The sequence below is a fragment of the Mycteria americana genome, chromosome 6 (genome assembly GCF_035582795.1).
Source record: "Mycteria americana isolate JAX WOST 10 ecotype Jacksonville Zoo and Gardens chromosome 6, USCA_MyAme_1.0, whole genome shotgun sequence".
Taxonomy (NCBI): Eukaryota; Metazoa; Chordata; class Aves; order Ciconiiformes; family Ciconiidae; genus Mycteria; species Mycteria americana.
In genome coordinates this window covers 58519115-58531861 of record NC_134370.1, presented here as the reverse complement: position 1 = coordinate 58531861, position 12747 = coordinate 58519115, and the positions used below count along the sequence as shown (strand labels likewise).

General features: G+C 39.1%; 2 protein-coding genes across 3 annotated transcripts in view; both read right to left on the bottom strand.

The window, feature by feature from the left end:
- SLC12A1 (solute carrier family 12 member 1) overlaps positions 1-4717 on the bottom strand; it is a 49055-nt gene extending 44338 nt beyond the window's left edge. For both annotated transcript variants that reach the window (XM_075506073.1, XM_075506074.1), the window contains exon 1: positions 4307-4717. In XM_075506073.1, the coding sequence (XP_075362188.1) occupies positions 4307-4717 (411 nt within the window). The remainder of the gene's footprint in view (positions 1-4306) is intronic.
- A 6503-nt stretch (positions 4718-11220) lies between these two features.
- CTXN2 (cortexin 2) lies at positions 11221-11579 on the bottom strand. The gene has a single exon (XM_075504192.1). It carries the CDS (start codon positions 11553-11555, stop codon positions 11310-11312), a length of 246 nt encoding a protein of 81 aa, XP_075360307.1. The 5' UTR covers positions 11556-11579; the 3' UTR covers positions 11221-11309.
- Between the last annotated feature and the right edge of the window lie 1168 nt (positions 11580-12747).

The following is a 12747-nucleotide window of genomic DNA, read 5'->3' as shown; positions in this document are numbered from 1 at the left end:
AGACCAACTGTATATGGCGCTTATGCTAATGTTTGGACTCCCCCCTCATGGATGGGGGCTCTAGCCGCTATGATGAAAGGTTGTAGAATGCCTTCGACACAATAAATGCAGGACTGTGCTCACAAATGAGAAATAAGTGACTGGATAATACATTTTGACATGGATTAAACTTGGTGGCTATGGCCCTTTTGGCCCTAAGTGAAATGGGAATACAAGATCTATTGAAAGCCTGTGACTTTGAGCTCCTGAGTTACTTAGATAATTTTGACAGTTCTTACCCTAGAATAATAATGGCTGTGTTTGCTCAAAATACAGTAAATTATTAAAGTGAGTTAAGGAAGATTAGCAGAATAATATGAGGGTTTTTTGCTACAGTGGTTAGAATTTCAAAGACAAAAAAAAATAAAAGGGTTTGGTCTTTGTACTTGAAACAAGTTGTTTCCTATGTACTTTGAATTAATTTGTGCTCTCTATGCTGTTATCATAAATTATGGCCTTAAACCTTCCATTAATGCATTTTAAATTGGTGTGCTTTAGTGAATGATTGGTTATTTACTAAGCAGCTGTACCTGCGCTACTCATGCATTAAGGATGTGGAATAAAAGTGACAGAAGATTTTGAAAAGCTACCAAAATAAAACGTTAACTGCTTTTTTAAAAAAAAAAAAACCAAACAAACCAAACATTTTCCTTTCCTTGTTTCAGAAGAGTTTAGTCTTCATCTCTCCTGGGGCTAAAGATGATGAGCTCATCAAGTCTCCGTAACAAGTGTGGAGAATAGCCAAGATGAAGAAAGGTTAGATGATTTCTTATGTAGGGTAAATATTAAGCCCGAGTAATTATCACCAGCCATCAGCTGTGAAATAGCACTTAGACTATTTTTTAGGGATTTAATTGGCGTTTTGTGGCTTAATGTGTGCAAAAACTGACATGTCTTGCTGAAAGATGACACACATTTGACTCCAACAGTGTAGGAACTAGATATTTGAAGTTCCTTTCAGCCTGCCTTACATTCTGACATTTGAAAAATTACATATTAAAAAAGTGTATTAAATATTAATATTTATCTTCTGATGTTAAGCCCAGCATCAAAGCACAATGGGAGTGCTTATGTGATGTTTAGAAATCTGAAGTCAAACATATGTCACTTCTTATCAGCATCTGGCAACGGGCTTTGACAGGACAGTTGCCCTCAACAATTTGAGTTTCAAAAAAGCTGGAGGTAAGGGGGGTGGGATTGCCTTGGGGTATGGTGTGGTAAGCCCAGATTTTAGTGTTAAAGTAAAAAGGAATAAAGCATCTTCTCCAGAACTGCACCTTGGGCTATTAGTCTAACCCCCATACACACTCAATGCGGCATTTCATCCCCTCCTTAGTGGTGGCTAGGGAGCCTGCTGCACGCTGGGGCTGGTGGATAGGCGCCCCATCCAGCTGCACGTACTGCTTTTGCCTCCTGATAGGAGCTCAGTCTTTTCATACCATCTTAATTCCCTTCCCTACTAATCTACTATTTGGTGACCTCGTGTTTGTTTATTCTTCAGAATAAGCTCTGTAGGCGGAAGTGATTTGTCCAAGGTCACGAAGTGAGTCCATGGGACAGCCAGGAATAGACTCCAGCCGTGCTAATGGCGGGTCGTTTGTTCCAGTGCCGTGGTTAGTGGCTCCCAGACCAGGGCCACAACTCACATAAGGGCACAGTGGGTTGCCAGTGGAACAAAAATCCCATTACCTCTGACATTCACCTTCCTATTTTGAGAGGCATAAGATTATCCTTCTGTAAGCTGGATACTGGAAAAAGTCTGGAAATGACCAAGCTAGATGATGCTCTTTTCTCTTCCCTAACAGTCCCAACCTGTGAAGCAATTTTCCCTTCATTTTATTCTGGGATGGAATCTGCCTTCTTTTTAATCTTCTCTAAGTGAAAACCTTAAAAAACCGTAAACAAATTTATCTAATTTTGTTTAAAATAAACAAACCATTGAAAGATGCAACAGCAAAAAATAAGAATTTTCTGGTAATGGTAAAAACTGAAAATGCCTTAATATGCTAATGTTCAGTACATATTCATTCAGCATTATGTTCAAAGCTAATACACTATTTTTCTCCTCTCTGGCCACTACCGAAGTAAATTATTTCTGTAAGAGAAAGTTTCTTCTGGGCATGGAAATGTGTTTAGTCCCTTGAGTAGCAGCTTACACATCTGCAAATAAGTAGGGATACCAAATTCATATTCTTCCCTTTTCACATCCACTTTGCATTCATTTTTGGAAATAAATGATGACCCAGGTAACCTGTTTCTCATCCCTACGTAAGCCATTTTATGCAGGTCTGTGGAGGCCTTAATTTAAGTAAGGCCAAAACTAGGAAGTTGTCCTAATAAGATCGTAAAGAACCAGGTCCTAATTTCCTAATGGCTATTTTTTTTGCTTGATTTCATTACTTTATATTAATCCTCCTTAGGACAGGTGAATCTCCAGAGAACTGGCGTTTGAACAAGATCTGGACCAGCATCCAAAAATCAGATGCTTGTCCAAATTATTCAGACCTCAGAAGTGTGTAAAACTGAGTAGAATGGTGATGAGAGCATGTTTTCTCTGGAGATTTCTCATTTCACTATTGCCCAACCAGAAAAAGAATAGGGTTTTTTGCTGCATATTGATGCTTCTAGTCTGAGTTTGACTATAGAGGTGATCTCTCTCTTTCCAGCCCTGCCCTGACAAGTGCACAATTAAGAACCTCAGAAAAGGTTTGATTTTAATTCTGGTATCCTGTGTCTGTCCTCTGCTTTTTACAGAGAACTTGGTATTGTGGCTTAAGGGGGAAGAGTCTGATTTTACCCAAGTCAGTAGAGTATCATATTATTCCACTGTTTTGCAGTAGGTTTTTTAATAGTTTAACTGTTTCAAAGTGCTTAATCTAGTTGTTCTTGTCCCTGGAAGTTCTCGTTCCAGCTTTCCACACTATTTATTTTGCATGGAGGTGATTCTTCCATGTAGGGAAATCAAGCCTTAAAAGATCTAGATAGGTGAATAGACAGCAAAATTCATCTGTCTACCTATCTGAGGCAGTAACACAGAAGTTAGTGAAAATCTGGTATTTGAGACTTAATATTACCATATTAAGAGACTTAATATTACTTAATAATTCTTGGAAGTTTTGAATGTGCAAACCCCAAAAGGTTGTACCTGACCAATGTATATGCTTCTGGCAAGTAGCCACAGAGGGTGACAAAAGTGAGGATCATCACAATAAAGGGCATGTTTTGGTATTTCGTTATTCATTTACTGCAGTGCCTATGTGGAAAAAAAAAAGGGGCAAACGGGAAGAGTCTGCCAAGGGGACATTTTTTCCATTAAATCCATTGGTCATATGTATCAGTAGTAAACTTCTACATTGTGTTAACCAAAAGTAGGTCCACTCAGAAGGGGAGAGGAGAAACAGCCCTAGAAAATCTTTCAAAGGTAGGTTAGCCAGTTGTATCCTGTTTGGTAGTTCTCTCTGCAAACAATCCATTTTACATGGATATAGTCCTATCTATTACATGAGCAAAGTCTAAACAGCTCTTCTGTGTGATAGATTAGGAGGAATTTAGCCAAATTATTCCTCCATAAATGCTTTCTATGTAGTCATTCAAGAGGCTCTTCAGATTCTCTCCAAATTCATTGGTATAATGAGCATGAAGGCCTAAATTCATTCACTGAATCAGTACCTGAAAACTTGTCTGCTATTCCTTTTCTGAGCAAACACTTTCAACCTCAGCATCCTTGTTCTGGATTCTTTCTTGCTGTTTGAATGGCTTGTTACAGCAATAAACAGGTAGTGCTTTGGAATTTTGATTAGTTGAAATTACATTTATTGCACATAATGTTTTTTATAATACTTATATATATTAACAAATACAACAGAGGAATCTGTGAAACTTAGTTATGCATTGACATTAAATTCAAGTTTAGAATAAGTGTGAATTGTGTAGTTTGGTTAAATTATGAATTGACATTCATCATCTGCTGTCCTAACTCTTAAGTGAAACAGAAGGCATTCAGTAGTTTTATACTTTTAGACAAGATTAAGCTATGTTTTTCTGCTAATCAAGTACATTACTATCACCTTTTAATAAAAATCTTTGCTTTGAGCAGGGCACAGGGCAGAAAACATACTGCAGCTACCACAGGAAATATAGTAAGTGATTACTTGTACTTTTTCTCTTGGGCAAGGTCCATGAATTTAAGGACTTTCTCATATTAATAAACAGAATTAACAGCCTGGAAATGGAATAGAGAAAATTTGTATCTTTCCTTTCCACTTACCTTTGCCAGTTGTTCATGAATTTCTAATAAGCTTGGTCTGCTTAGCTTATTCCCACTGACGCTGCCAGTGTTTCTGTAATAATCAATTTTGGGAACTGGGTCCACTGTGTTATGGCCAAAAGTTTGTAGATAATACATTTTAGTGTGAGTATCATAGGGATGTAAACTAGCTTCTGTTTTCTCCCCATTTTGAAGGAAATTGTCATATAATTCTTTCTTTCCTGGTCTGTAACTGATTCTCAGTCTGTTATGTGCTTCATCAGTAAAGGATGTTTCTTCATAATGTGGTGGGTCAGAGCCCACATCCTCTTGGGGTGTCTCATTGTTGTCATGGCTTTCATTAATTATGTTGACTTGAAACCGATTTGCATTTGGATCCAAGAATACATTTGGCGAATTATTCATTGACATCTTCAGGGATGCTATAGACTTAGGTCACTGATCCGTTTACTCTTCTGTGGCTGCAGCTAGTTAGTTGCAGCTACAGCAAAGGGTTTAGTGCTGTTGCATATGAAATCTCTGCTTTTAGAGTAACAAAGTTCTGAGAATTTTTTCTTGAAACCTCTAAGCAGTCTTCCTAATGTTGCCCGCTGTTTTTCTGCCATAAAAAATATAAATAAAACATTTCTATTAACTTGCACAGTTAGATAAATTTTCCACCATAAGCTCTCCCCCGCCTCACCAAATGCCCATGAGACTGTCATCCTATGACTTGTTGAGTAAAAAAATAGTTGAGTCAAAGACTGAGTTTGTGGAGATGTTTCCATCTGTGACAGATGTACTCGACCCCTTAACCAAACTAGCGGTAGTTTGGTACAGGCTCCAAATGAGGTAAAGGCCTAAGCCGTAAACAGGCCAAGAACTCCTCTCGTTGCAATCTGTTCTCTGAAAACCCACAAAGGAGCAGAGTGACACAGTGAGCATCGATGCATATGAGCTTGGAACGCCGATCATGCGATCAACACATGAATAGAGGGTGGCTTTTCCAAGATTAATTTATCAAGGAACAAAGAAAGTTGTGGATACAAGGAGTCTCATGCATACCTTTTCCATCACCTGTAATTTGACTACAAGCCAACCACTTTACTCCACAAATATGACAGCCTAAGTGAGCCTTCTTTGAGCTCTCCCTGCTAAGCAGCCTGGCTGCATGGTGGTGATCTCCCCTTGAGCTGGGACACCTCTCAAGGTTGCTCCTCGAGGCAGAGAGACCTTTTACCAACAGCAGATCTTTGGTAAGCGACCGACACCGCGCATAACGTTGCAGTATGGTAACTTTGATTTTGTCCTGGTAACTTTCTTTTTTGCCTTGGTAGTTTTGAGTCATTGTTCAAATGATTGTGCCGTACAGTAATAGAGTGAACCTTGCCATCGAACTTTGTTAAGTCGCACTTTTACAACACCATGTTAAAACCACTTTTGCTAATACCTTTGACGGTGATTCTTTAAGCGATCTAAATCACCCATTTGCGACAAATTGGCGTAATCGGCAGGATCCTAAATCAGGATTCGCAACACCATCTATACAAAATGGGCTTTGGATCAGATTCTAAGTACCTGAAATTGATATTCAAATATAGTGTTTCTTTTAATAATGCAACGTTTAATTGAAGCCAGTGAAAGTGTAGGCAGTACAAGGGATGTGACACAAGATTCCATGAAGTCCATTTACTGTTTATGTTCCACCTAAGTATTATGATACCATGTATATTTCTTTCATAGTCGAGAATTAAATTTGCATGAAAATCTTGAATCAAATACATTTTTTAAAATTAACTACAAAAGCTAGGCTTTAAGTTTTCAATAGTTCCAGGATGGCGACAATTTATGAGCAGGCAAATAAGATATAGTAAATTCTTCATTTTCTATGTAAATAAAATTAATATAATATGAAGGAATAAATAGACAGCTGAAATGGATCCAAAAATAGCATTGGGTTTCCTAAATTATAATGGAGGAAATAAATGACTATGGTAAAGTAGTAATTACTGAGAAATATTAACAATAGTCCTAGGCATTGGAAAGTTGATAGAATTTTACACTCAATTTTACAGTTGTACACTCAAAACAACCTTTAAGATGATTTGAAAGAAATTGTAGCAAGTCATAGAATCACACAGGTTGGAAGGGACCTTGGGAGCTTATCTAGTCCAACCTCCCACGGAAAACAGAGGGAACATTGAATGTAAATCAGGTTACTTACGGCTTTCACCAGTCAGGTCTTGACATCCTCCAAGGACAGATTCCACAATGTGCCTTGTCAGCCTATTCTAATACTTAATTGTCCTCATAGTGTTTTTTTTCCTCTATATCCAGTTGGAACCTTCTGTGTGTCACTCTGTGACCATCATCTCTCGCTCTCCTGCTCCGCACCTCAGTAAAGAGCATGGCTCTGCCTTGTCAGTAACCTCCTTGTAAGTATTGGGGGGGCTGCTTAGGTTCCCCTTAATGCCTTTTCTTCTTCTGATTAAACAAGCCCTCTTTCCTTATAGGGCAAATGCTCCTACCCCTGACTGTCTTGGTGGCCCTCCATCAGACACACGCAAGTTTATCAACATCTTTCTTACATGGGCAGGTGGGGGGGACAGGTAGACAAACTTAGAAACTGGGTTCCAGGTGCAGTCTGATGAGTGCTGAGTAGAGGGGAATGATCACTTTGCTTGATCTACCGGCTATGGTCCTGTTAACACAGCCCAGGACACTGTTCACCTTCATTGCTCCCAGGGCATGGTGCTGACTCGTCTGTAGCCTGCTGCTCACCAGGTCCCTTCCAGGAGAGTTGCTCCCTGCCAGTGAGGCCCCAGCCTGTACGGTGTAGGGGTTTAGTCTGTCCGAGGTGCAGGATTTGCATTTGTCCTTGTTGAATGTCATGAGACTGCTGTTGGCCCGTTCCTCTAGCCTGTCTCGGTCCCTCTGAGTGGCAGCCCATAGAGAGGTGAACATACGATAGCTGTACAATCTGCGCCTCACCTCCACTTTCTGACACAGACCCCCTCAAAAAAACAAACAAGCAAACAAAAACCCCAAGAGCAAAAGGGGTACTTATATTTAAGGCCTTTAGTGGGTTAAGTACCTTTGCAGCAACTTACAGGATGACCTAGATGGCCCTGAAACGAGCTATTGAAACAATGCCAATCCATATGTCTTGAAACATACTTCTAAGGAGATAAGGGAGTCTGATTGTATAAACCTGTATAATTCAGTAGGAGTCCAGGTCTGTTCAAACTGACAAAAACAGACCATGCTTAGACATTGAAACTCTGCAAGTATATGTAAAAGCAGAAAGTTTTAGAAACAAAATATATCTATATAAAGGAATATATGAACTGAAAATCTGGGTAAATAAGCCCATTAGATGCATTTTTTAAAGTTTTGTGCTTTCACAAGAGGTTGGACTACATGACCTCCAGAGATTTTTTCCAATTTAAATTTCTCAGTGATTTTGTGAAATGCATTTGCCCTTTGGCACTGAAAGATAAAATACCACATCAATATTTATACCTTGGCAATGTACATTTTCTCTAAAATCACATATCAAAATTATAATTTGAACAGCTGATAATCAAATGTCCTCTATCTTCAGTATGAGATGTAGCTAAAGCATATTTTCTCACTTCTGCCATCAGCTATAGATAATATTCTGCTGTCATCTCTCTGCTATTATACCACTTCATAACTGCCTCATATTTGCATCAGTTTTCCTGCTTAATGTTTTGTAAGCCTCACAGCAACATGTTACATTTATATAGTTTATTTTACTTCTGCTGGGTTTGGATGATCAATATTATTATTATTACTACTACTACACGTTTCTGATCATAGATAGTGTTCTGCTTACTTCAGCCTTTTAAAGTTGTAAGGAAGTGTTTCATCTTCAGGCATGAAGGAGCAAAAACAAATCTTTTGTCATTAAGGTCAGTGAAACTAGGTTTGTTTCCATCTCCATGACTGAATGAAATCCTGATTCTTTGATGACAATGAGACTTTTGCTACCAAGTAGAATGATTCTGTAATTTCACTGTCTTATTTCCATAATATTACTATTTTGCTAGAAAAAGAAAACTCTCTTACCTTTCTGCTGTTCTTGAAAATAATACTTTGATTTTCACAGTGTATTTCCAGAGGTCTCTCAACTGTTATTTGCCATTAATTTTGTGTTTAGTATTCTAGCATCACACATAAATAATCAAGTTTACCTTATTCAGGATAATTTAACTTACCATTCAATCCTGTGTTTTTAGGGAAGGACAATCTGCCTCTTTTATTCATGCATATAGTGTGTCCCTCTCTTTGAGGCATTACAGACTCTGCCTTATTGGCCAGATTTTTCTCCTGCTTAATATACTGAATAGACCATCCAATCCCTCTCTTTCAAAACATTTCTAGATGGTGATTTAGAGAAGCATTCTAGCTTGTTAACTATTAACCAGCAAATGTACCTATCCATGACAATTACTGGGTTTATGGCATTGCAAAATTTCTAAGGGGGCCTGAAAATACTTTTGTTATCTCCATTTCCCTCCCAGCTATGCCTGATTCTGTGCACAGATCATGATCTCTCTATTTTTCAGTTCTGCATATATAGTAACAGAGATAACAAGAGTTCAGGCTTCTGCTCAGCGCATTTTATGCAGAAGAGATTCCAATGAAGTCAGCGGGATCCGTCATTGGTGGGTCCCCTTGTCCTACATGCATTTTTGAACTATTTGCTCCTAACCCCGTTCAAAGTTTTGCTCTGTATATTTAAGGAAAACCTTTGAAAATTTATATTCTGTGTATTCTTTCTGGGAAGGCTGACTCCCTTGTCTTTTAGGGCTGCAGAGAAGGGCGGGCAGGAAATGATGAAGCTTTGTAATCATAAGGGAATTGGATTATTGCTTCCAGCAATAGATTGGGCCAAGAACAAAAGTAGTAAGACAGTATTTGGGTTCTTTGGGTATGTTTGCTGTGTTTGCTGTGTAGTGTAGAGATAACTGAACTATATTTAACCCAGATAACTTAAGTACCTTCAGCACTCTAACCTGACAGCACAGAGCTCAGCAGTGCTGATTAGGTGTATGTAAAAAGAATGACAGTGTCAGGTCTCTGCAGTGGATGATCCTATCCAGCTATAACAGATCACATGAATCAGTGTATTGATATCTACCTTTGATTTTGTGGTTAAATTAATGATGTTAAATGCAATATACTGAATCTCTGAGGGTCTGGCAGTTTTTCTTATGCAGAATCTGAAGCAGTTTAAAAACTCTTACATTCACAAAATTGTTTATGTTTTATAATTCATGTGACCAGTGCAGATTAGTATTGGCTGTTCCTCTCTTACATTTTTCAGACAGGAGATTCATGTCCTTCCCTGTACAATCAAGTATTTCATGTTCCAAATGGCACTTGAGATCTGCCGTTCCACTGGCTGCCTCTGCCTAGTATATAGGGCAAAAGGGACAATATGTATTTTTCAGAATACATGCAAAAGAAACCAACTGCTGTAACTGATCTCCTTGTCTTTGCTCCTTGTTGCAAACAGAGCTGTTTAGCAAAAGTGACAGTGCTTAAAATTCTGATGCCAGCCTTCTTAAAAATGGAATTGAATTTCTGTCAAGTACTGTCACACTTGCTAAACAGCTGTGTATACGAGGGTGACCTTGAATACCCAGATTTGAGTCTCTGCTTTCACTGTTAGTTCTTCTGCCTTGATAGGAACTCCTATGACCAATTCTTCAGTTTGACAGTCCAGATCATACTCTGTGCACAGTTGTAGGAGCACAAACAGAAGAACCAGCTGTGGAGAGGGGCTGGAGAGTACAAAGATCTCCAGTCAGCTTTGGACCAGTGTCCCTTTCAGGGGCTGAGTACAAATGGGTATGCAGCATGACTGTCTCTGCTTTGGCCTTGCCAAGCTGGTGTAATTACTGCTGGGAGCTGTTAAAGTTCCAGTTTAATATGAATCATCTTCTCTAACCAAGTGGAGTAAAAAATTGGCATGCCTTGACCAATTCAGCTAGACTGTAAGATTGGTTACTTAACATTTAGTTTTTCTCTTTCACCTAAAATTTTTAACGATATGGGAGACACTGGTGGACTGGGACTGTGGTGGTGTTGGTTCAGACTGGAGTTCTGAGCAGGTAATATATTTTGTATTGCTGAATGTTTGTAGAATCAAAAATTTCCTTAACGATGTGTGTTTCCCTTCCACTAATTCTGTTTGACTTTCTGTTGCTGTAGAGTAGGAGAAGGGAGGCCTCTCAAAAAAGTACTCTCATATGAGCAGGAAGAAATAGAACTACACACTGTTTGCAGAGGACCACATAAAGTTTCACAGAGGAAAAGCAACATACACTTTCCTTATAAACACAGTCAGTAGTACAGCACCTGCTCTTCTTGAAGATGAGAGGCAAGTTAGCAATTGATGTGATCTTTAGCTTTCCCTTTAGTTCCCTATTGATAGTGCGTGGACCACCCAACCCTTGTTACTCTTATCTCAGCAACATCAACGCACACCCCTTGCAGGCACCTCCTCTGAGCCACAACCATTTGTTGTCTTCCACTTTGGTATTCTCAGTATACAAGCACAGTCCCTAAGCTTCAGAAAATTGTGGCAGATGAGGAGGGGAGGGAGTTACCACTTAAGCATTCACCATTCATGAGCCTGTCTTTTGTCCTGCACCTTTCTCTCCAGCCTATCATGAGACACAGTAGAAATGAGATCCTCCTCTGAAAAGGCAGACATCATCTGATTCTTAAAATATTTTTTGGCCATGATAACTTTCTAGTGAATTGTTTATTGTAGTATTTCTTTGCTGTTAACCATCTCTGATCTGCCATTCCACTGTTCCTCAAATAAAAGCAACATGAAGTGGCTTTTGAGTTTGCAACAAATATTTATTTAACAAAATGGATGCCACCAACATATCTCCAAAATGCAGGCATGTATAACAAAGGTAACAACGGTTGGTTTCCAAAATGAAATCAACATCAGATTTAAGGCAGGATATTCTGTGAGTTTTCATGCAAGAGCATATTCAAATGTTCCTTTATCCAACCCCTCAACCTCATCTTCCCACGTAGAAGAAGGCATACTACTGTAGGGGTCTAGCAAGATTTTGAAGCATCTGATAATTAGAAGTCCCAAGAAAACACACAAAATCCCCACAAAGGCAAAGCCAGTTTTTTGCTCTAAAGTCAGAGGGAAGGCAGACATTTCGTTGACACTCATGCTGGCTGAAGTGTTGCTGCAGTAATTACTGCTCATCGTTGGGCATCACATCCTGGTGACGCTGTGGGATTTTCACCTCTATTGCTTCTTTGCCTGCATAGAAAAGTAGAATCTTGGTTAGGTCTAAATGGGGTGTGTATATCTGAGCTGCAGCATATGAACATTTGGAAATGAAACCCAGATTGGATTTCAGTAGCGTCCTGTTGTTTTTTCACATTTAAATTAATGAGATAAAATTGCAACTTTTAGCCTCTACACACCATCCACTTACTGGCCTCTGTTATGAGACAGCAGACTCACAATTTTCTGGCTTTCTGTATCCTCAAAACAGAGCAATTTCAGCACATGGCTGTTGCAAACAGCATTTTGTCAGACTGGGCACAAGCCTCCGGATTCTGATTAGGCAATACTCACCAAGGTCTCCACCTGGAGAAACCAGTATGTTTTCTGAAATGGCTTTACACCTCAGTCCTTAAACTAGTTAACCTTGCATTGACCTCAGCGGGAGTTCCAGCCAAATAACGTGGATTTTGCTTGTAATTTAGCTAATCTAAATAATCTAAATAAATAGATCCAACTTGTAAAATAAAGCCTTGTGTGTGCAATTTTAGTGAAGTCTTGGGCTCCATTTTCAGAAAAATGCTGTGTGCATTTTGAGCTTGTAAGAAAGTGCGTATATTGGTAAAATTGCCCCTTTGCCTTCCTCTATACATGTCCACTCTTGTGTAAGAGGAAAGATTGGTGGGAGAATAGATAAGAGAAGTAAATTCCCTTCCCCTAAATCTTGCTCGCATTTGTTTCTTCTTCTTAGTCTTCCCCATTAAATACATACATATCCTGCCATTTTTACAGGCATAGTAAACACCAGGTCTGAACATGCTCCTCATGGAGCTCAGGGGACTGACCCTGATGTGTGTCCTATGGAGGCAGGATGCTTGAGCATCTCCACTTCACCATTGCCACCAGGAGAGCCCTGTGTGTTTCCAGCCAGGAGAGACTTTTATTTTTGTCTTTTTAAGGAGATCTTATGTATAGATTTTAGTTGGGGGTGGGAATCGTTTTGCTTTATTTTAGGTTTTCCATCAGATATTGAAATCGCATCTTTCTTTTGTCTCTATAGACGGCAGGAGAATTGGGAGGACTGGGACCTCTGAAATGCCAAAGGACAAAGGCATTTTTATTCTAAAGTTGGAACTTGAGGTTTTTTGGCTCTTGTTAACACCTATTT

Coding starts and splice junctions, on each gene's coding strand:
- CTXN2 (XM_075504192.1), bottom strand. CDS start 11,555: ATGAGCAGTAATTACTGCAGCAACACTTCAGCCAGCATGAGTGTCAAC.